This window comes from Candoia aspera, chromosome 10, assembly GCF_035149785.1.
Source record: "Candoia aspera isolate rCanAsp1 chromosome 10, rCanAsp1.hap2, whole genome shotgun sequence".
NCBI lineage: Eukaryota > Metazoa > Chordata > Lepidosauria > Squamata > Boidae > Candoia > Candoia aspera.
Window position 1 is genome coordinate 26,901,766 of NC_086162.1, and position 21,760 is coordinate 26,923,525.

Sequence of the window (21,760 nt, forward strand, 5' to 3'; positions counted from 1 at the left end):
TACTGATTTGGCTTCTCTAGGGAGAAGAGAGACCGGCAGGGAGGAAGTTCCGTCCCACGAGAGAGTGGGGAAAAGATGAGAAGCTGGCCCACTTAGGCCTGGGGTGGGGGGGAAGTGGCACAGGCCAAGCAGCCTCCAGGGTGGCTCTGGGTCTCACCAGCTGGAAGGGGAGGGGGCTTCTGCAGTCCAAGCACCCAGCACTTAGAAATAAGCACAAAGAGTGAACCCTGCCAGTTTTTCTTCTCCGACATGAAGTGTGCATCAGGAGCAAAAACCTTTGAGAAGTGGACCCTGGAGGGAGACCCTCACTGCGACTTTCCATGTGTGGCTTTTGGTTTCTTAAGTGAACAGCAGGACTCCCACCTAAGCAGCTCCTTGCTTGCAAAGCTTAGCTCAAGCCACAGCTGGGAGGGAGGGAGGGAGGATACCTGGGCAATTATAAAAGTACATGTCACTGGGCAGAGTTAAGTGCCTGGAAGTTCCAGCCTTTTTATCTATGCTTTTTAAATAAAATCCCCACAACAAGCCAATCCAAAGGCAGGAGCCAGAAGAATATCAAGACACTCTTCTTCTGGTCTGACAGCAGCTGGCGTTCCCATCCCTCTGCTCAGAATGAATTGACTGTCCAGCAGCCTCATTTCCCAGGTCAGGAAGGACAGAAGCTTCATGAAGAGGAGAGCAGCAAGTCTTCCTTGTGGGCTGGCCCCAGCTTTCACCTTCCTGCTCCTTGCTATCTGTTAATGGAGGAATAATGCGCTTGCCCCCCTGGCCGGAGATGCACAGGCAATTTCTCCACCTGCCCTGGCTCAGAGGGAGGGCTGTGTTGCTCTAGGATACTCTGGTGCTCTTCGGGAGGCTGGTCCCGGGGCAAGAAGATCAGGTCAGAGAGGCTGTGCAGGTCCGCCAGCTTTTGGAAGGTCTGGAGTATCAGCAGCATGGCCATCAGCCCCAGCAGCAGGTAAACTGGAAGGAGCAGTGGGAGCGTGAGCAAGGGGAAGGTGTGGGGGAGACGAGGGGCCCTTCCTGAATTCCTCCTCCCTCCATCTGGCTGAGACCCAGCTTAAGGGGACCAACAGTTTCCCATGTGTGGTGGCAGGCCTGGGGTGCCCAGCACCAGCCTCCCTTTCAAAGTAATGACAGTGCTTGATTGGCTTGGCCTTCCCCATCTGGGTGCTCTCCTGCTGCTGGCCTTGCTGCTCGCTCCCCCGGGGCACAACGCTGCTGACCTGTGACAGAGATCTTGTAGAGGGGGCGAAGGCGTTGCCCGGGCTGCTCCCCAGGGACATAATCTCCCAGGCCGATGGTGCAGAGGGAGATGAAGCAGAAGTAGAAAGCATCCAGGAAGCTCCAGGATTCTTCCAGGGAGCTGAAGATTGCAGCAGGCACTAAGAAGAAGGTCGCCAAGACCAGGCCCATCAGCACCAGCAGGTGCCCACACGACAGGACCCACTGTTGGGAGCCCCAACGCAAGGCCAGGTACTCCAGAGGCCCAGAGGTGAAGGTGCCCACAAGGCGCTGCACGGTGGCTGTCAGCACCAGCATGGTGAAGGGGATGCCCACCACTGCGTAGAAGATGCAGAAGGCTTTGCCAGCGTCCGAGAGAGGTGTAGTATAACCGTAGCCTGGGGAGGAGGGAAGGGTGAGCACCAGCAGAGGAACCCAGACTGTGCTGCGGCCCCACCCCTGCAGCCGCTGGGGCCGATTCCTGTGGGGTCAAGAGCAGAGAGCTGGGCGTCCCTCTGTGGACCCAAGCCCCTACTTGTCAGACAGGTGGAATTAAGGCAACTGTCACACCTCCCAATCAACCAGCTGTCTGACAAGTAGGGGCTTAAGTAGACGTCTACACCCCAGGAGAAGAATTAGACGCATTGGAGCAGTTGGCGGGAAACGCTTTCCACCTGTCTTAACCGGCACCGCGGGGCAGGTGGTACAATCCGGGCACAACTCTAACGGGGTGAGTGCTGATTGCCCTATTCTCGCTGTCAAGGTTGACTTGGGCTTTCAGAAAAAATCTATTGAGGTCTGGGCTTTACTAGACTCTGGATGTTCTAGGTGCTTGATCCATCCTGATTTAGTCAAGGCATTGGATTTACCCTGCTTCCCCCTCCCAAAGCTGCTACATTTCCAGCAGCTTGATGGCTCTACCGGATGTCCTAAAGGATAAATTCACCGCAGCCTGAGCTGCATGCTTACAGGGGGTGGCACACTCTCTCCCTCCTGGAAGAACTAGCCAGTTAACTTGTGTCTGGGCCCAATCCAAAACGGCAGTGGTTTCTTTCTGGGCGGGGTGTTCCATCGTTCTGTGTGGCAAGAGAACACTGGTGCTCAGGGCTAGGGACCTTCCTCTGAGGAAAAGCGGGCACACCTGCCCCATAAGCCAAGGATGGCTGATGGAGCTCAGCGTCTACCCACAGCACCTGCTTTTCATCCTCCCTCTCTCCAGAAAGAGGTAGGGGAGGGGATTAGCTGTTGTTTCGTTTTTGCCCACCTTTGTAGGTTCTGTAATCGCAAGGACATCTTCAAATGCATTCCACACGACAGATTTGTGCAATATTCATGTAACTGAGTTAATAAAATTTTGCAGGACCCGCCTCTGTGAATGTATCTGCTGTTAGATTAAAAATACTGGGACATGAGATTTTATCACTGGCAATGGGCAAAAAAGCCAAGAAATCATCTCTCACTGCCAGTGGATCGCTGCAGCCTGTTTTACAGAGCACCTGGGCCATCGGCAACAAAGCAATATCAAGGGCAGGGGGCGACCCGCAGCAGTGCAGCCGCTGAGCCCAGCGGCTTTCTCCCTGCTGCTCCGTCCTGGTTTACCGCAGAAGACAAGCGGCTGGAAGCCCAGAAGCCGCTGGAACCTCTCGTCCTCCTCGCACCGCACGCATAAACGTGGCAGAGCTCTCTTTCTTTAAGCTCAGGCCTTTCTCCCCTGTGGCAGACGCCCTCCCGAAGGCGGTTAAGGAAGAAGCCTGTTCTGGTCCCTGCAGCCCGCCGAGGCAGAGGAGCCCTCGCTGAAATCAGGCCTGCGGCCCGCCCGCGGCTTCAATAGCCGCCTGATGCTCGCAACGGAGGCCGGTTCCCGAGCCAGCCGCCGCCGGGCAAGGTCAAGGGCAGAGCCGGTGGGTTGCTACCAGCTCACGCAGCCAAACGGGCCTGAAAGGCGCTCGATAGCGCGGCTTGCCTGGAGTCCTGAACGCCCGAGCGGGGTAGGAGGATGCAGCCCCGGGCACTCAGCTAACCCCTGGCAGCTCGGTCCACACCCTTCCGGTCAGAAGCGGGCTGCAGGGTCCATAGCTGGCCAGACTCTACCGGCAGAGAACCGCACCGACGGCCCGGCCCTTACGCAGAGCCAGCGACCGCACTTAATCCCCCCTCCCTGCGCGCTGCTTCGGCCCTCAACCGCACCCACCGGGCACCAGCCGAAGACCAGGAAGCGAGCAGCAGCGTCCCAACAGCCCCGGCTGCTCACCTGCACCAGGAGTTCGTCAAGATCAGGTCCGCAGAGGACTGAGATACGGCGCCACGTCGAACCGGGTAAAAGAGGCCGTGCCCGAGAGCTGGGGGTGGGTGGGTCTCGGCCGGAGGCCCGCTGAACCGCGCCCTTCCCGACGTCGCCACCTTTCTAGGTGCTCGGTTGTCGCGACCCAGCCCGGCCCTTCCACGCCCCCTGCGTCCGGAATCACCCGCGGAAAGTGGAGGAGAACGCGGCCGCCTTTCACCAAAGAAGTGCGGCCGGCACTGACTCACCCACGGTGGTGATCAGCGTGCTGGCGAAGAAGAAGGCAGAGGCGAAGTCCCAGTTGGACGGGGCAGCCGAGCCATTCCGCAGGAGGGCTGCGGAGTGGCGGTTGGCGCTCAGGACGGCGCTCAGGAAACGCTCCAGCGCGGCCTCGGACAGGCAGGGGCTGCTGCGCAGGAAGTTGCTCTTAAGGTCCCGCAGCTTGGCCCTCAGCTGGCTCTCGTAGGGTCGCTCGACGGCTGAGATGATCAGCGCTCCGAACAGCAGGTAGCACGTGTAGGCCAGCGCGAAGGCCGCCAGCACCGCGCCGCGCCTCATGGCCCCGACGGCAGAGCAAAGAGCCAGCCACGGCAAACGGAGCGGAAGAACAAGGAGACGCTTGGAGAAGCGAAGCCGGTGCCCGCCCCACCTCATCGCGGCCCAGCGACACAGCGGCCCAGCCTCTTGGGCGGCGGCCAGGCCCCTCCCATCGGGCGGAGCCAGGACTGCCTCGAGTTGCACCTGGCAGGCGGATGCTGGGCTGGCTGAGCAGCTAGCTGAGCCGTTCCACCAACTTCACCCCTTCCTCCGGGTGAGTGGATCCTGTGCTCAGCATTGGGTATGTGCTCAGGGACACTTCCAGTGTCTCCTGGAGCCTGGAGTACCTTCCCCTGACCCAGCCAACAGATTAAGGCTTCATCCCCACTATCCACCCAGACACTGACCTTGGCATCTCCAACCCAGAAAGCTGGAGCTCGCTGTGCCACCCCATGCCCCAGCAGGAAAGGATCTGCAGCTTTGGAGAAGGCAGGCATGGTGGGCACCAGGCAGGAGACTCCTGGCCCAAAGCCTGAGACAGGCACAGGTTGTGCTTTACAGCTGCCCTTCTCCTGTCCCGCCCTGGCCCTGGCCCTGGCCCTGGCCACCTCCCAGAATGACGGAGGACTATAAAAGGCTAGCAGAAAAAAACCGGCTTGCTAGTCCCCTCCAGAGGACTTGAGGAGGGAGACATTTCCCTCGCTCCACTCTCACTCTCTGGACTGTGGGTGTGCTCTTGGCAGGAAGCAAGTTGTGCGAAAACAACAGGAACTGGGGAAGAGGTGAGAGGCTTGCTTGCAAGAAAGCCTGAGAGGGACAAGATGGGGTGGGGGGTGATGAGGATCCCAGGGAGAACAGCGACTGTATCCTGGCCTGCAGTTGATTGCCTGGAAGAGCAGCCAGGCAGAGAAAAAGGCTCCTCTGCAAGGGCAGCTGGGGCGGGGAGCAAAAGTGAAGCAAAGCAGCAGCTCCATCAGTTGCCAACAATCACTTTCATTTTCCAGAGTGTTTGCATGTCAACGTGTACATGGACAACATGTGTGGCCTGGAGAGTGCTTGCTCCAGAGGTTCAGGTACCCCAGTTCCACCTGACTTGTGCAAAGGAAACCATGTCTCTCTGTGCTTGCCTGTTGCCACTTAAGCAGCCCAATATGTCCCCACCAAACAAGCTGAAAGTGAACCCTCTTCCTGAAACACACAGGCACCCTCAGGACTGTTGATGCAGCGCGCTCCCCATTAACAAGGGCTTCTTGCAGAAAACAAAGCAAAGCTGTCCCCAGCACGGCCAGTCACCTGAGAATCAGAAGGAGCAGCAGCCCCTTGTAGCCACCACCTTGGGGCCCTACCCGGCCATGGAAGAAGGCTGCCCCCCAAGTAATAGCTGGTCAGCACAGTGGCTGGGTCACATGACAGCCTAGCCAAGAGCATCAGCCAAATGGCCATTCAGTGGCTCAGCATGTTCTGCACAGAATGTGAAACCAGAAGATGGCCACCTGCAAACTGGGGACAAAACTCTGGTCTGGACTGTGCTACCAGGGAGGAGAGAAGCTGCTGCCATGCTGCATTAGGGGCAGCCCACCCTGGCGATACATCGGCTTGACTTGAGCGATGGCTCTGCTCTGCCATGGAAGGCCTGATATGGGGCCTATTACTTATTCATTAAATTTCTAGGGCACCCAAATCTAGAATGACTCTTGACCACTTTGCGGTTTTTGCCCGGGCTGGGAGGCTTTGCGCGCAATGACGTCACTGCCATTCCCCATGGGCGGCGGGGCAGATGTCCCGGAGACGTAGGAGGGCTCTTGGCAACCGCGGCCCGCCTCTCCGCGGCGCCGGCGCCGTCACGTGTCCCGCGCGCCCGGCCTCCGATTGGCCGCGGGCGGCGCGCCGGACGAGCGCTGCTGGAAGGAACCCCGCCCACAGCCGCGCCCCGCAATGGAGGGCGCCCCGGTCGGAGGGGCCGCGCGCGCGGGTGGGTGTCGCGACGGGCCGCGCGCGGGGCCGGGGCCAGGGGTCTCCGCGCCGCCTGATGGCCGGCCGCCTTTCCCTTCGCAGCGCTGCCCAAGCGCCGCCTGCCCGCCGCCGCCGCCTGCCCGCCGCGGCTCTTCGAGGACACGAGCGCCGCCGCGGCCGGGGCGCCCCCGCTGCCGGACCCGGTCTCCAGCCTGGCCGCGGCGTACGGGAGCAACCTGGCCTCGCAGGGGAAGGCGCTGGTGGACCGCCACGTGAGTGCCCGCGCCGCCGAGCATGTGCAGAGCGCCGCGCCCCCCGCCCCTGCTGACGCCTGTCTGCCCCGCAGATCGACCGCCTGGTCCCTCTGACCCGCCTGAAGTACTACTTCGCGGTGGACACGCTGTACGTGGGGCACAAGCTGGCGCTGCTTCTCTTCCCTTTCGGGCACCAGGTGAGCGCGGCGGGCGGGGGGCTCGGGGCGACAGGGGGCCCTCCGGTCTCCGTCCGCCCGCCTGTCTTTGTCTGTCTGTCTCAGCAGGACTGGCAGGTGCGCTACCAGCAGAACACCCCCGTGGCGCCCCGCTTCGACGTCAACGCCCCAGACCTCTACATTCCAGGTAGGGCCTGGGGTGGGGGTGGGGCCTTACCCGGGTGCGGGGACAATAGCTGCCCCCTTCCTCCTCCTCTTTTTCCTCTGCAGTCATGGCCTTCATCACCTACCTGCTGGTGGCGGGGCTGGCGCTTGGGACACAGAATCGGTGAGACCACCGGAGGGCAGAGCCCAGGGGACCCTCCCTCTGCCCCCACTGCTGTTGACCCTTCCCCAACCCTCACTGCTGCCCACTGTGTAGGTTCTCCCCAGACCTCCTGGGCTTGCTGGCGAGCTCAGCCCTGGCCTGGCTCATCGTGGAGGTGCTGGCCGTCCTCCTCGGCCTCTACCTTGTGGCGATCAACACAGGCCTGACCCCCATTGACCTGGTCGCCTTCTCGGGCTACAAATACGTTGGGTGAGGACCTCAGGACCACGTGCATCGGGGGTGGGGTGGTGGAACAGACCAGATGGTGGGCTGACCCTTCCTGTCTTTTTGTCCTTGCCAGCATGATCTTGGGCCTCCTGGCGGGGCTGGTTTTTGGGAAGACTGGTTATTACGCGCTGCTCGGCTGGTGCTGTGTCACAGTCTTCGTCTTCATGGTGAGAGGGAGAGGCTGCCATGCTGGGCTCGCCCGAGGGGAGATGGGCGGCCTTTCCCTCGACCTTTTTGGGTACTCGGCCTCCCGCCCAGGCTGGTTTTTCCTAGCGTGGCTGTCTCTCCTTGCCTGTCCTCCTTTCTTAGATCCGCACGCTGCGCCTGAAGATCCTGTCCGAAGCAGCTGAAGGGGTGCTGAGGCGGGATGCCCAGAGCCAACTGCGCATGTACCTGACTGTGGCTGTGGCTGGGCTGCAGCCCCTCCAGATGTACTGGCTCACGTTTCACCTCATCCACTGATGCGTTGTTCAGGCAGCTAGTTTGTGCCCTGTGCCCCCAGCGCACTCCCCCTTTGGCCTCTGTCCCATCTAGCCAAGCTGCCTGGGGTTTGTGCACATGCGTGGCAGAACAGCTGTGTGTGTGCAGACAAGGCAGAGCAGGGAAAATGGGTTTCTTGTGGCCATGATTCAGATCCTCCAGCCTTACTTTGGAAGGGGAACTGGCACTTTGCTCCACTCCGATCTTGATTTGGCTCAAGAAGCCTGCTTGTCCTGCTCTTCCCTGCCCAGTTCCCATGGATGGTGCTTGGTCTCTTCAGGACCATGGATTTCCAGGCTTTGCTTGTCATAAAATAAAACGTGGAAAAGAGTGCCAGTGCTTTCTGCGTCCCGCCTGCCCCTTCTTCCCCAACCCCAGCAGCCAAGCAGCAGTGCTTCCTCCACGCTGAACTGCCCAAGTGGTGGGCCTGCCCTGCAACGTGCGGGCAGAAGAGAGGCCCTGGAAAGGCTCTGGGCAGGTGGCTTGGTTCTGCCTTCTGCAACCTGGGGCTGTGTGTGGAAATGGGGAAGAGAAGTGGCTGGGTTGCAGGCGAGCAGGATTTAATGTGGGCGCCTGTTAATTTCAGCCAGGGAAAGAGTCCAGGGAGCGCCAGCCTGTGCTAAATGGGCAAAAGGCAGCATAAGTTGGGCAGGACAAAGACTTCCAACCGCTGCCACCGTCCTTCGATGCCTCCCAGGGCCGCTGCTGCAGCCATACCACCTGCCAAACAGCCCCTGCAACACTGAAGCATTTGCTGCACAGAAAAAGCTTAGTTACTCCATTTTATTCAGAGCCCCTTCATTACTAAAAACACAATTAAAAGAAGAGTCCCTAAAGAGATTTAATACAATCAAGTTTTGATTTGTTTTAAAAAAGTATAAAAACCCACTTAAACCTTCCTCAGTGAGATGCCTCTGCAGCTACTTTTCGGGGGGGGGGGGTCTGCTGGGGCCAGCTCCACAACTGGGTAAAGTTCTGTCATGCAGGCTGAAACAGTCTTTCTGACACTCTTGGCAGAGCCACAGCAGAGCTGAAGCATGAGGTGGCTGTTTTTCCTAAAGGTGCAATCAAGGCCCTCAGTTGCCTCAGTGCCTGGGAGGGAGGGAGGGGAGAGGGAGCACTTGAAGGATACCCCTGCGACTACTCCCTGTGCTTCCTTGCAAAGGCAGAGGAATGGGAATTTGGTCTGCGAGTTGAAAGCTGGCTGCCTCTCAGTCTGTTGGGCTTCAGGCAGAAAGGTGCACGCCAGCCAATTGCTGAGCCTCAACAACTGCAACTTGTTGCATCTAATCTCTAGAAGAATGGGGGCTGGAAAGCTGATGAGCAAGACGGGGCAGCCTCCCCAGGGAAAGGAAGAGGTTCTGTTCCAGAGGAGGAATCAATGGACTTTCTGGAGAAGAGCTTAAGGCATGCTGAGCGGTGAACTAAGGGGTGCCCAAGGCCCCTCACTGCCCACCCCCCCAAGAGCTGCTGGTCTGGTAGGAACTGCAGGAGACGGGGTGGGGGGCAGGCAGGCTGTTAGATGGAGTCTTTGCACCTTGCTGTTCTCCTTCTGGGCCCCTATGTTGGGGGCCCTTGTACCCTTTGGCTGCTACACTGGCTTAGCCCTGCTTGTGATGCTTGGGGCTACCCACCGGCGTCTCCTGGGGATGGGATTTGGCAAGGTGCTTAGGGAAGCTGCTGCGGAAAGCCCTGGTCTCAGGCAAGACTCACAGTCCACAAGAGGGGCTGCTTCATGCTGACTGCTTCACCTGTCCCCCAAAACACACCAAAGTGGTTAGTCCTCCTCAGCTCAAGAGAGGGAAGTGGCACCTCGGGGTCTCTCAGAGGCACTGGGTGGATCCCAGGGAAGCGCATGTGGGGTGGAGATGTGAATATTCCCAAAGCATTTCTTCCTGGGGAGAGAGTGTCTCAGTGGTCCTGGCCCCTTCCTTCCCCAACAGAACCATCACATGCAGGACACAGCTGCACCCCCACCCCCGATCAACATCTCCCAGGGCTCCAGCCATTGGCTGCCCTGGCTGAGGCCTGGGGGCGGGGGTTGCTGCACAATGCCTCTGGAGGACCCCAGTGGGGGGCAGGATGAGGTGAAATGCCTTTGCCCAGAGGGAAGTCAAGGTAGGGCTGTGGGCCAGGTGGTGAGTCACTTCTGGCTCTGAAGAGCAGGACGGCACCATCCACAGGTCCTCTCCAGGTCTCCTGTGGAGGTGGGAGAAGAGGATGGATGGTGCCACCCTCTGCCGCACTGGGAAGCCTGTGGTGAACCAAGCGGGCTGGGGAAGAGGCATGACCCAAGTGTATTCCTGCAGAGGCAAGGCGAGGCAGGGCCATCTGTGCTCATATTTACATGCTGCTGTGGTTCCTGGCATGTTCCTGAGAGTGCTGGCAGCTCTCTCAAAGCGTGTAGGCATTGCTCATCAAGTATTCCTTGTCGTCCAGGGTGCTCCACACTGTCCCCACAGACAGCTCCAGGTTCTTCCGGCAGATCTTGACAAAGAAAACTGCCATTGCCCCCAGCAGGATGGCAACCAGGATGGTCAGAAGAACTGCAAGGACCGCAGCTGTGGAGGAGAAAGAGGTGAAGCCTCAGAAGGAGCAGAGCAGGAGAGGGGCTTTCCTTTCAGCTGCCTACTGGGTTGGCATGGCAACCGGTGCAGCTTTGGTCTACTCTTCCAGACTGAGGACTTGCCAACCCAAGTGCTGCCAATTCTCCACATAGCCAAAAAACAGGAGTGCTTGACAGAAAGGGGATGTGCAACGGATAGGGTTCCCTCCATGGAAGCAGCCGTGGCACAACAACAAACAGTCTATGCACACACACCCGTTCCACCACACGCACGCCCTTCCCTCCTTGGGAGAACCACAAAGAGCTCGCAGCTGCGGAGCTGTTGCACCAGCAGCACCAAGAGAAACCTGCTGAGGCACCCCAGAAATCCAAGCCCCCCCTCCGCAGTTGAACTGGCTCAGTGTGGAGGCATGGCATTGACTCCCCTCCCCCCTCAGGTGGACTCAGCACCCTCAGCTGAAGACGAGCCACACACCTCTGGTGGAGAGGCCAAAGGGCTCCGACGGGAGGTGAGCAGGTGCTCCTGCCTCTTCCGTGTCCTCAGTTATCTCTGAAAGTCGAAGAAGACAAAGAGAAGTGGCAGGAAGCCAGACGGTTGTCGCCACCCCAGCAGAGCAAGTTGGCAGGGCCAATCAGAGCTTGGTGAGGCCAGGATGGGAGTCCAGGCCAGCCTTTTGGCTGCTGTTGTCCCGCGGGGAACACGGGCTTTCCTCAGCCAGTTTGGGTCATGGGAAGTGGGGTGGGAGAATGGCGGGCTGCTCCAGGGAAAAGAGGGCAAGGTGATGGAGGACAGTGACTGGTGTTACCTCGATTGCCTGTGCACTGCCTCCAGCAGTGCTGCACAAAGAGATAGTTGTTCTTGTTGCCATGGCAGCCGCCGTAGATGAACGCCTTGCACATCCGTGTCTCCACGTCAAAGTACCAGCGCTGGATGGAGGCACGGCAGGGACCCACCACCCGAGGCGCAGCGCAGAATTCTGAGGGGAAAGCAATCGTTCTTGCCTTAGAGAAGGGAGAAGGGCAGTCCCGGGCCTGGGAAAGGCGGGCGCCTTCTTACCTCTGAAGCCAGGCCTGTTGTCGCCGAGCTCCTGGTGATGACCAGCTCTCGATGCAGCCACTGGGGAGGAACGTAGAGCTGTTAGCCAGAGGCTGAAGACCAACGGTAGCTCTTGACCGATCTGGCAAAAGCCAGCTCCCAACTCTTCCCAGGCACTCCCCCCTTCCAGGCTGGGACCACTTCCAGTTTTTGAAGCCCCTCACCTGCACATCCAAGGTCCTAGAGGCCCTGGCATTTCTGGTTAACTGGCCCGTATGCCCCACTCCTGAAAAGGTAGCCATTTTCAAGCAGTGGGTAAGATGTAACTTGCAGCAAGACCTCAAAAGATCTCAGGCTTTGGAGGTTGCAGAGAAGGCAGGCAGAAAAGCCCCTTGCAAAGAATTTGCCATGGAGGCAGCGTTAAGGGGTGAAGGGGCTGCATATTCTGGGGTACTCCAGCCCACGTGAGCCTGGGGAGGAGCTGCTCCAGGCCCCACCCCTAACACAGGAACCTTACCTTCAGTGGCTGGCCCACTGGGTACCACAGTTGCCTCTGCACCTCCACCTGAAAGCCAAGAGAGTTCCAGCATCAGACACAGAGAGCTGGGGTCTTCTGAAGGCAGATCCACTGAGAGGCTTGGCCTGGCACTCTCCCCTTTAGGCCACTCTTGCCCAGAGGGAGAACCAAGAAGCCTTGGATAGGATCCCTTGAGAAGACCTCTGAACACTCAGCCTTTGTTTGGCTGCTGCTCCAGAGAGAAATTGGCTCCCTTTCAGAATATTACGTATTTTAAGCTGCCTTCCTGCTGGAGACCTAAAGCAGATCACAGGCCAGGAACCAACTGAGGATTCCAGGTTCTGGGGACTCCCACTCCTTGCACAGGTCACTATCAATTTGGAGGAGGAAGAAATGCAGCCAGCTGCCAGCTTGCAAGGCTGAGCATTTGGGCACCGTGTGAGCCCAGATGCATGGAGGGGAGACAGCCAGCAGGAGCCACGTGCCCCAGTAGGTGGTCCCAGGCACAGGAACAGAGGAAAGAGTTGCAGAAGCAGCAGCAAGCCTGCATCCACAGAGAGCACCCGAATGCTGTCCCCCAAATTCCCTCTGGCAACTCTGTGATATGCTCACCTGTGGCACATGTCTGGAAGCATTCCTTTTCTGAGAAGAAGTTGTTGGCATTGCCTTTGCAACCCCCAAAAATGAATTCCTGGCACATTTGACTAGTGGCATTGTACCACCACCGATGGAAGGACGCCCGACATGGGCCCACCCTCTTGGGTGAGCGGCATTGGTCTGAAAGCAGAGAGAAGTGTGTGGAAGGCGGCAGCCTTGGAGGGGCAGGTTGCCAAGGAGGGAACCTCCATAGTGCCAATATTGTTCCCCAGGTGAGTTTCTGATAGCACTGGGGGCACCTCAGCTCCTAGCTGCTTCCCAGCAAAGCAGCTTGGGGCTCCAAGAGTGCGGGGCACTGCCCCCCCCCCAACCGGCCTGCAAAGGCTGGGCAAGTGGGGTCTACGGTCCCCTCTACCTCACAGGGTTGATTTTGTAGAGATAAAGCCAGAGATGCCTCTCCCTAGGCAAGTCAGCTTGACTTAACAATTTACTTGGCGGACTAGTAACCAAAACTCAGAAACTCAGAAACTTTTCTGCAAATGTACACTTCATTTATTTGTGAGATTGGCATTACTGAAGAACATTTCTCTGCGAGCATGTTGAATAATTGTCCTACATTTTTATTCTGTTGTTGAGGATTTAAAGTATTTCCCTCCTCCTCGAGTTAATTGTAGGAAACTCTTTCACTGCTCTAGTGGAAGGAAAGAGAAAGTGCTCCTTGTCTGTGCATGTGACCATTTGTTGCAGGGTGAGTGGAAAATAACTTATTTGCCAGAAACAGCTACTGTTGTGGGGGTCAAGCCTGGGGGCAGGGTGGGAAAACCACAGCTCACTAAGACTCTGGGTTCCATCACCAGGAAAGCCAGCATGCCCACCAGCAAATACTGCTAAGGAAAGGAAAGGAAGCGGCAGGCTGCAGCCCTGGATCACCTCCCTCCCCCACAGCATTAGCAAATCCCACAGGATTTCAACCACCAATACCACCCCCTGTGGTCATTATACCACCTGCATCCACAGTTGCAGCTGACCCAGTTTAGATTTTCCAGCAACCTGTTGTGGCCACATTTTCCATTGTATAGTTCTGGGGGGTGGGAAGGGCTAGCATCCTTTTCTTTCGAGAGAAGGAAGGCTCAGAGGCAGGCCACATTCAAATGCATCTCCTCCGGAAATATTCTAGACTGCCCCTACCACCACCACTGATGTCCTACAAACACACCATTTCTGTGGTCTGAGTCTCAAGTTTACAAACAAAGTGACTGGGCAGATTCCTAGGAAATGAGGTGGGAATTCCCTAGCTAGCTTTTGCACAGAAATAAAATCTGCAGGCAGAGCAACTTCCAAGGGCAAAAATGGGTAAAGGTAACATATGCACCTGGAAAGAAGGGGGAGAGCGCTCTGGTACAAATGAGGTCTTAAAGTGAAACATCTTTTGAGAGCACAGGGGAATCTTATTCAGCAATAGATGTTGCCTGCCATGGGATCTATTGTTCACTACAAGGCTTTTCCTCTTCACAGTGAGATGCCTACAAAAGTTCTGTTTGTAACTTCACAAGTTTTAGGTCAGACCCCAATTTGGAAAGCGTCCAAATCTACCTCGTACTAATTTGAAAGCTCCCTGAATTGGACTGAGTTTGAAGCTTCAGACGTACAGTACTGAAGTTCAAAATATGGCTATAAGATCTTCCAGTCTTTGACTGACCTTAATGGAATTTTACAAGGCCTGCTGCATTTCAGATGAACAGAATTGGGGATCTTGTGCAGGAACAATTTGGGCAGATTGTGAGCTTCAGAAAAGGAAGCCCTTAGCTCTGCACTTCCCTTGCACAATGTGTGTGGCCCCAAGGATCCCATCCAGGTTGCTGCTGTCAAGGAGCCAGCAGACTGGCCCACCCAAAACCTCCTGCAGCTCCAACCTCTCAGAAAGAGAAAGCACAGGGAGGACCATCAGCAATCAGGGGGAGAATTCTGCTCCCTTGCTTCCCCCTTCTCAACACACCAAGTTCAGCTAAGGGGGTATGGCCTGTGGCCACAATGACCTTGTAGAAGAGGCAACTGAAAGCAACCCACTTGGCTGGTTTAAGTGGGTAGAAGTGATGTCAGTAGGCCCAGAGGCTGGATGCAGGTGGCAGGAGCATTTTCTTATCGAAGTCCACATGGCACCAGCTTCCCCCAGCAAAGGATCACTCTAGCTGGGTGACTCAGGCACAAATTGCTAGGGTGACCCCACCCTAACAGGCTTAACTGGTTCAGGGCTGGTTGGCCCATCCCGCATGATCAGGTTTCACCAAACATCCCATCCGTGGGAGTTCACCAGAAGGGCACCTCCCCAGTTGGCTCCAGCCCAGAAAGATGCCTTCTTGTGCCCCCAACCCTGTGGAGGAGGCAGCAGTTCCAGCTGCAGATCCCCCTTTCTCCACAATGAAGGAAGACCTCCCTGGAGACACTCTCCTGTTCTCAGCGGGGGATTCAACCTCCTTGGCCCCCAGGACAACATTGCAAAGCACACCAGCCTGAGTGCCTCTCTCAGGCTGCCTGATGTCACTAGAGAGGCCTGGTGAGAGGCTGCCATTTCCTCCTGAGCCAGGCCGGAACTGGGCCTGTCACTCCGACAATGCCCACCCCGCAGCAGAGCAGAAGGACAAAGGTGGAGGAGGCAACACCACCACCACAGTAAGGCAAGGTGGCAGTCCCTCTAGACTGTGCCTCTGGATGGGGGCGGATCTAGCCCAGTGGAACTGCCAGGCTGGCGCCCCTCCAGCCAGGCACGGGGTGGGGTGGGGCCGCGGAGGCAGAAAGGAACAGTGGGAGCTGCTCCTCGGAGAAGCCCTTAACTCCCAGACACTGCAGCCAAACGGGCTGGGGAAAGGTGGGAAGTGGGGGTGGAAGAGGCTTGGCTTGGCTTTCTCTTCCCTTCCCTCCCCCCAGGACTTAGGACATCCGACACGGGGGCAGGAAAAAGTCCGGGGGTGGGGGTTAAGGCACCGCCTCCCCCCACTCCATGGCGCCCCACAGCGCGGCCGATCTCTGTGGGAAGGGCACGTTCAAGACCAGCCTGCGCACCAGAGAAACCTGGCGGAGCGCCCAAGGGAGGGATGGGCGCTGGCAGAGCAGGCCCCAACAGGCCCGGGACGCAGCGCAGGAACCCACCCGACGATCCGCAACGAAGGCTGGCCACCGCAAGAAGGAACGGGCAGAACGACTCTTCCTCGAGGCCGGGGCAGGGGAGCAGCACCGGGACGCGCTCTCTTACCTGGTAGCGACTCTGCGGCCGCCAGCGCAGCCGCCAACGTGACCAACAGTGCCAGACTCTTCTCCTGCCTCATCGCACCGCCCTCCCGGACAAAGCTGCCCGCTGGGCCACAACGGCCGCTGGACCCCGCAGGTGAGCCACGCCCATCGCTCTCCGGACGCCAATCCAGGGGGCCGACGTCACAACCAGAGAACCCTCGCCTATCGCTATCGCACCTGTCTGGAAGGCGGGTAGTCCACGCCCACCTATTCTGCATAGGGTGCGGGCCAATCACGTGGTACTGGTGCCCCCCCCCCACGCCGGTTGAAAGGTAGGAAAGTCCCGGATGGAGAAACCTGCAGGGTAAAGGCGCAAGTTTGAGCAGGCGCACTCGGGGCAGGGCTATCGTCTGGACCACTGCTCCCGGTTCCTCCTGACTACGCACAGCGCCCTCGCATATTGTCTGGTTCTGAGATGGCTTCTGTGGGAAGCCTCATCCACTTTCCGTTTCTCCTCCGCCAGCTTCCATCCCCTGGCCTTGGAAAGAGGCTCCTGGCAAAGCGTGCTGGGATTCGTACTGACAGCGGAGTGGTAGCAGAACCCCGTTTCCTTCCTGCCTTCCTCTCTCTCGTTGTCCCTCTCTCTCTGCTCTCCCTCCTCTTTCTGTTCATCCATCCATCCATCCTTTCCTTCCTTCCTTCCTCTCCTTCTTTCTCTCTGTTCTTTTCTCTCTCACTCCCCTCCTTCCTTCCTTCTGTCTTTCTGTCCATCCACCCTTTCCCTTCTCCCTCCCTCCCTCCCGATGCGGGGGTTGGGGGAGTCCTGCAACTCAGTGCCCCTTTCCTGCTGGGAAAGCCGCTCTGTGTTAGAAGCGCGGCGCGGTCTGGGAGGCCTTCGCTTGCGTGAGCCCCCACTGCTGGGAGGCTTCCTGAAGAAGTCATACCACTTTGGAAGTGGGGGGAGGCTCGTTTCGATGAATGGCACTTGCATAATGACTTGGCTATGGTGGAACTGCCCAGGCGGGGCGGGACGGCAGTCTAGAAGGAAGGGGATCGCTTTGCATCCCGCCAGGGCCGAAACCGCGCAGAGATTAAGCCTCCCCGGCAGCACTGCAGCAGCGTTCCCTTCTCAGCTTTTGAGTCGAATCAAACGGCCCAAGCGGGGCGGCGTGGTTTGAGACTCCGCTCCGGCTCTGCCTGGCGCCAAGAACTCGAAGGACCAAACCACCGGCTTTTCCCAGAGATGGGACCGGGGGCGTGAATCGCAGGTAGTTCGGCGACACTCGCCTTTGGAAGGCAAGCGCCTAAGGGAGAGGGGCCCCGCTGACAACACATTGAAAGGGTGGGGGGCCTAACAGCTGATGCAATGCCAGGCCCAAACTCTCGGAAACTGGAGTTACTTCCGAAAATGTTAAGAACATCTCCGATCAAAGCGCAGATGAGGGGGAAGCGGCCGATCGACCACTAATTGCTGTAATGTAATTGGAACCCGGTCACGAAGAGTCGGACACGACTTAACGACTTTAGGGTTAGGGAGTTTCAGAGGCCACTTCGCGGCAGCGGCAGCGGCAGCGGCAGCACAGAAAGATCAGCTCTGGAAAAGGGAGGCGCAAGGTCGCTCGGTTCCCGCCTGCCAAAGCTAGACCTCACGCCTCCATCTCTCAGGGAGGCCCGCAAGAGCGGCAGGTGACCCCTGGGACAACAGGGAGACCGGCGGGCCCCTGCCGAGGCAGCAGCCCTCTGCCACCGAAGCGGGACGCCCCCCCCCCCGCACCACCCCGAGGGAGGGGCTGGAACCTAGAGCTCCGCCCTTGGCTGCTATAAGGGGCAGTAAGGGGGCGGACGCCCCGTCCAGCTGGCGGAACGAGCGATGGCAGCGGATCGGGTGGGGAGGCGCTTGGGGCGTTCGTCGCCAGCCCGCTCTGCCGGCCTCTCTCCCGGAGGGAACCGCGCAGAAGGGACATCCAGCCCAGGCATCCAGAGGCGCCAAGCGCGGGTCACTGTGAAGTATGACCGACGGGAACTGCAGCGGCGCCTTGACACGGAAAAGTGGATTGACGGCCGCCTGGAGGAGCTGTACCGGGGACGGGTGAGGGGGACACTGGGCTGGGCGGGAGTCATCACGTCGTTTAGGGGGGACGCGCGTAGGCCGCCAGTCCCGTCCAGACCGGTCCGCCTGGGATAGCGGAATCCTTGTAGCCAAAGGCTCTCAGATGCCGCCTCGCTCGCCTTCCTGGGGCTGCTGGAAGAGCGCCCGGCCCGCTGGCCTTCAACGCTGGACTCCGTGCGGTTCCTCAAGGCCACGACGGGGTTAACGATGGGGCTCTTTGGGACCCCCGCCCCTTCCTCCCGCCCAGCTGCTTGTATCGCTGCAGGCGCTGCTCCTCGGGGGCTCCGGGAGCAATCTGCTTTATCGGGAGGCACATCTGCTGCGGGGGGCGCCCCAGTTGAGAGGCGAGGATGGGAGACGGTCAGGACGGCGCTTCAGCTGTGGCGGGAGAGGAAAGCGGGGAAACGCGCCCGGGAGCTCGCGGTCCTTTTGGGAGGTGGTCTTAGTTCAGCCTTAAATAGAGCACTATGGAGCGCCTTGCTGCCGGTTTTGCTGGGCGCGATTTTAAAGCTAAAGAGATTGAAGCTTGTGGTGGCTCCGGGCCAGGCGAAACAGACTTATCGCGGCTGCCCGGTGCTCAGACCAGCCGGAGGGGAAGCCGTGCTGCAGGATTAGGATGGACTACGGGCTCTGCAGCCGGCCCCAACTCTTGCCTCCTACCCACACTATTCACCGGTCTTTCCAGGGACCAGATACTTGGGTCCTGGTGTGGGAGTCAGGCTTTCCCCGGGTCTTGAGGGCAAATTCAGAAACCTCAGCAGATAGCTTGGCACGCTGTCTGGTCTCTGACCTAGCCCTGGAGCAGGCAAGGCTGAGGAGGACTTCAGAAGTCCTGGACATCTGCTTCCATCACTGCAGGCTGAGATGGTGGGAGCTGCAGTCCCAAGCTCCTGGTGGGCTGCTGTCTGCCAAGCTCCGTGGGACTACCCTTGGGGGAAGGTTCTTTCTTACCCTACCATACAAAAAGGGATCTTTGCTTTGAAAAGTGAGGCCAGCCTTGCTGCGGTTCACAGGAAGAAATGGAAGCTGAGCTGGTAGAGAAGGGCCATTGGTCTTTGGAGGCGGGAGGAATGCATCATGCTTCTCCGCCTCCTGGGGTGGGGGTGGGGGTGATAAAAGAGATATCTCCGATCCTCCCATGAAAGGAGCGAGTTACCATCTGGGTTGCTTTTTGACCTCCCCAGGGAGTCTGGGCGGGAAGAAGCTCAGCTGGCAGGCCAGGCCTGCTGGGGGGAAACAAGCCCCGGGCTGGAAAGTAGTGCTCAGGTGATGCTCAGATCCAGGGGCTGCTTGGTACAAGGGGACAGCCGAGCTGCAACTGTTCCCCTTCCTGCTGCACACTAATGGAGAAGTTGCAGAGGAAGTGGGGGCAGATGGAGCCAGGCTCTTCCAGCGGGACCAATCACTTCTCTAGCGGTAGGCAGAACAGGATCAGCTGCGTAAGGGTACTTATGCTGCCAGGGTTACCTGTATTTGGAGGAAAAGCAGCAGCTAAGTCTCTGTGGGATGTGGGGTGTGTATGTGTGCATCTCCTGCATAACAAGAGAGATGCAAGTTGGCCTGGGTGTTGAAATGCAGGCTCGGTCACACCAGATGCATGCTATTACAGAAGAGTTGCAGAAGTCACAGAACCTGGGATACTGTAAAAAAGCCTTCCTCTTGTGAGACTTCATATCTCACACTTACAATTTTTGTCCACTTCCTGAGAGTCACAGTGCTGCCATGGAGCTGGTTACAAGAGCCCTATAGCCTGACCCTTTTGGTTTTGTGGCAGGAAGATGAGATGCCAGACGAAGTCAATATTGACGATCTCCTGGAGATGGACACAGATGAAGAGAGGGCCAAGAAATTGCACGTGAGCTTCCTTCACATTATTAGGCCTGCTGACTCGGAGGCAGGAGCCCGGAATAGGCACCATGTGCTTCTGAGGACCTGCCAGCAGGCAGGGAAGGGAGGAGGAGGACAGTTGGGCTTGACAGATTTGAGTTTATAAAATCAGCAGGGCCCACCAGTTGCAGCATTACAACAGAGCAAGCAACAAGGTGATCGGTGGGCTCTAACGCCGGTGAAGACTCTCAGTCGTAAGTGGGCTCTTAAGCAGAAAGAGGGCTCTGCCGTACACTAATCCTGAGAAAGTTGGCTGTTCTAAGGGGTCGAGGTCATTTCCAGGGCCGGCCGGTGAGCAAATTATCAAACACACTGAGCCTAAACATTCACGAAAGTGCCAAAACGCTGGTGTTAATTTCTGGGCACCGAGAATGATGCGTATCACTCATCTCGTCCTGTGCTGTGTATTAATAAGTAAATGTACCTAATGTGGAATTATCACAGCTACATGCTGTTTTGCAATAAATACAAATTAGGGTGCAGATAGGATAAGGAAAGAGAACCAGCCATCCAACCATTCACGGCAAAAGAGAAGGCTGTGAATTAGTTCTGGGCCCAGGGACTGTTACTGAGTCAGGAGGAGAGATTTTCCTAGTTTGCTTCAAGACTGGCGCTGAGGACCAGGCTGGAAATTACAGGGGCCAAACACAAGAAATACTGTGCCCCCGTCCTTTGGGGCTGTTCCTCACTGTAATTTCTTTCTAGGGCACCCTGGAGTCTTGCCACAACAACACAGAGGTGGGTGTCCACTTTCTGAGCACCGGCAATCGCTGGCTTTTATCCGGGTCCGATGGAACATATGTGCCTGCAAAGGGGGTGGGACGTGCTCTTCCCAAGAGACGGCACACTTCCAGCCCACGGTGTAATAGTTGCTTTCTGACATTCAGTAGAAGAATTATGGTAATGTGTCCTTTGTCCCCCTGGAATACTCCCTTTCATCCCGTGGGCGCCCTGGCCCTCTTCCCAGCCCATGGCTCCCTAAGGATGCTCCCTTGCAGTATCTGGAGTTCCAGCCCCAGGAATTAGTCATGCCAGACAGGGCTGCAACTGGGGGGTGGGGGTGGGGGCAAGTGGGGCATGTGCCCCGGGCGCTGCACTGTGGGGGTGTGTGCCAAAATGGGCATGGAATCCATGTTTGCCCCGTGTGACACAGACCCTAGTTGCGGGCCTGATGCCAGAGCAGGCCTTGAACTAGCTGGTTGCTCTTACACTGATCCTGGGAGTCATTATTGGAAGGAGATATCTTTCCTGCTTGAGTTTCCCCCAGTCTCAGACCTCTTCTCTGCCTTACTGGAGAGGGATGGTAGGACTCACCCTCCTCCTCCTCCCCCCCCCCCCCCAGGACTTCACCAGAGAGCTGCTGGAGAAGCTGAGAGGCCTCCGAACAGAACATGTCCTCCGCCGGACAAGTCCCAGCAGCCAGAGGAACGTGGAGCAGGGTGTCGAAGTCCCAAAGCGGCAGTGAAGCTGGGGAGCTGCAGAGAAGGCTGAGCTGCTAGAGGAACTTGCTGCCATACCCCTGCCTCCACTAGGATGGACTGGTTGCACTGACTGCGGGGCCCTGATTTCAGCCGCCTCCACCCCCAGCCAACCTACCTGCAGGGATGGTCACCTCTCCAGCCATGCCCCGGCCCCTTTTCAGCGATATTCTTAAGGGTCCCTCCCCTCTGGGTAAATCTCTGTACAGTGGATGTTGGCCTCTGCTATGGCCCCCTCCTGCAATAAAGTGCTCTCTCCCCCAGACGTTCAACTACTGCCTGTGCCAAAGAGGGGTGGGAGGAGATGGGAGCTCATGACTGGGACCTTCATGGAAAATAACCTGGCTACTGGTGGAAACCTCAGGACAGGGTTTGCCCCCTTTGAAACTCTGGCCACTCTCTGGATTCTTTGTGGCCTGGTTTGGGCATAACCAGAAACTGTAGTTGTATTTGCACACCCTTGCACACTCTTGCGCTGAACAGGCCAGTCTAGACTCTGGGAATCCACAGCATGTCGGGCTATGATTTCTCTGGCTGAGCACGCTGGGCAAAGCCTGCCTGATTGTCCAGGGCCCATGGAAGCTCAGGAACTGCTTCTTTTGCAAACCCACCACCCAGCCAGATGCATTTTAGCCTAGGGTGATGTGAGGGCAGCAGGCTGTACTGTGTTCACAGCTGTGATCCCAGCTAGCCTTTCCGTGTTCGGAGGAAACTCCCAGGTATCAGATCAACTTCAATCAGAAAGGTGGCCCTGAGCTTTGAAGTCCTCCTGCCTCTCCCCCCCAGCCGGGACAGAGAGGGGGCTTGTCATATTCTAGGCTCTCAGCTGCTCTGGCTGGGA

General features: G+C 57.9%; 4 protein-coding genes across 5 annotated transcripts; 2 read left to right on the forward strand and 2 right to left on the reverse strand.

The window, feature by feature from the left end:
* Positions 1-460: 460 nt before the first annotated feature.
* On the reverse strand, positions 461-4,161 carry LOC134503363 (potassium channel subfamily K member 6-like). The gene is made up of 3 exons (XM_063312151.1): positions 3,754-4,161; positions 1,227-1,622; positions 461-963 (listed from the first exon to the last, which is right to left on the reverse strand). Exons 1-3 carry the CDS (start codon positions 4,157-4,159, stop codon positions 731-733), a joined length of 1,035 nt encoding a protein of 344 aa, XP_063168221.1. The 5' UTR covers positions 4,160-4,161; the 3' UTR covers positions 461-730.
* A 1,621-nt stretch (positions 4,162-5,782) lies between these two features.
* On the forward strand, positions 5,783-7,745 carry YIF1B (Yip1 interacting factor homolog B, membrane trafficking protein). Its single transcript, XM_063312637.1, has 8 exons — positions 5,783-5,832; positions 6,072-6,267; positions 6,342-6,446; positions 6,534-6,612; positions 6,696-6,753; positions 6,847-7,002; positions 7,094-7,187; positions 7,330-7,745. The coding sequence occupies exons 1-8, from the start codon at positions 5,783-5,785 to the stop codon at positions 7,480-7,482; spliced, it is 891 nt and encodes a 296-aa protein (XP_063168707.1). The 3' UTR covers positions 7,483-7,745.
* Positions 7,746-8,268: 523 nt separating this feature from the next.
* On the reverse strand, positions 8,269-15,751 carry SPINT2 (serine peptidase inhibitor, Kunitz type 2). The gene is made up of 7 exons (XM_063312320.1): positions 15,467-15,751; positions 12,232-12,396; positions 11,620-11,667; positions 11,124-11,183; positions 10,873-11,043; positions 10,542-10,616; positions 8,269-10,061 (listed from the first exon to the last, which is right to left on the reverse strand). The coding sequence occupies exons 1-7, from the start codon at positions 15,720-15,722 to the stop codon at positions 9,895-9,897; spliced, it is 942 nt and encodes a 313-aa protein (XP_063168390.1). The 5' UTR covers positions 15,723-15,751; the 3' UTR covers positions 8,269-9,894.
* A 1,462-nt stretch (positions 15,752-17,213) lies between these two features.
* Positions 17,214-21,361, forward strand: PPP1R14A (protein phosphatase 1 regulatory inhibitor subunit 14A). Of its 2 annotated transcripts, XM_063312322.1 has the most exons (4): positions 17,214-17,533; positions 19,329-19,409; positions 20,147-20,179; positions 20,784-21,361. In XM_063312322.1, the coding sequence occupies exons 1-4, from the start codon at positions 17,315-17,317 to the stop codon at positions 20,904-20,906; spliced, it is 456 nt and encodes a 151-aa protein (XP_063168392.1). In that variant the 5' UTR covers positions 17,214-17,314; the 3' UTR covers positions 20,907-21,361. The 2 variants fall into 2 exon arrangements, with proteins under 2 accessions (XP_063168392.1, XP_063168391.1); XM_063312321.1 differs by lacking the exon at positions 20,147-20,179 and having other exon boundaries at positions 17,218-17,533; positions 20,784-21,360.
* Positions 21,362-21,760: the final 399 nt, after the last annotated feature.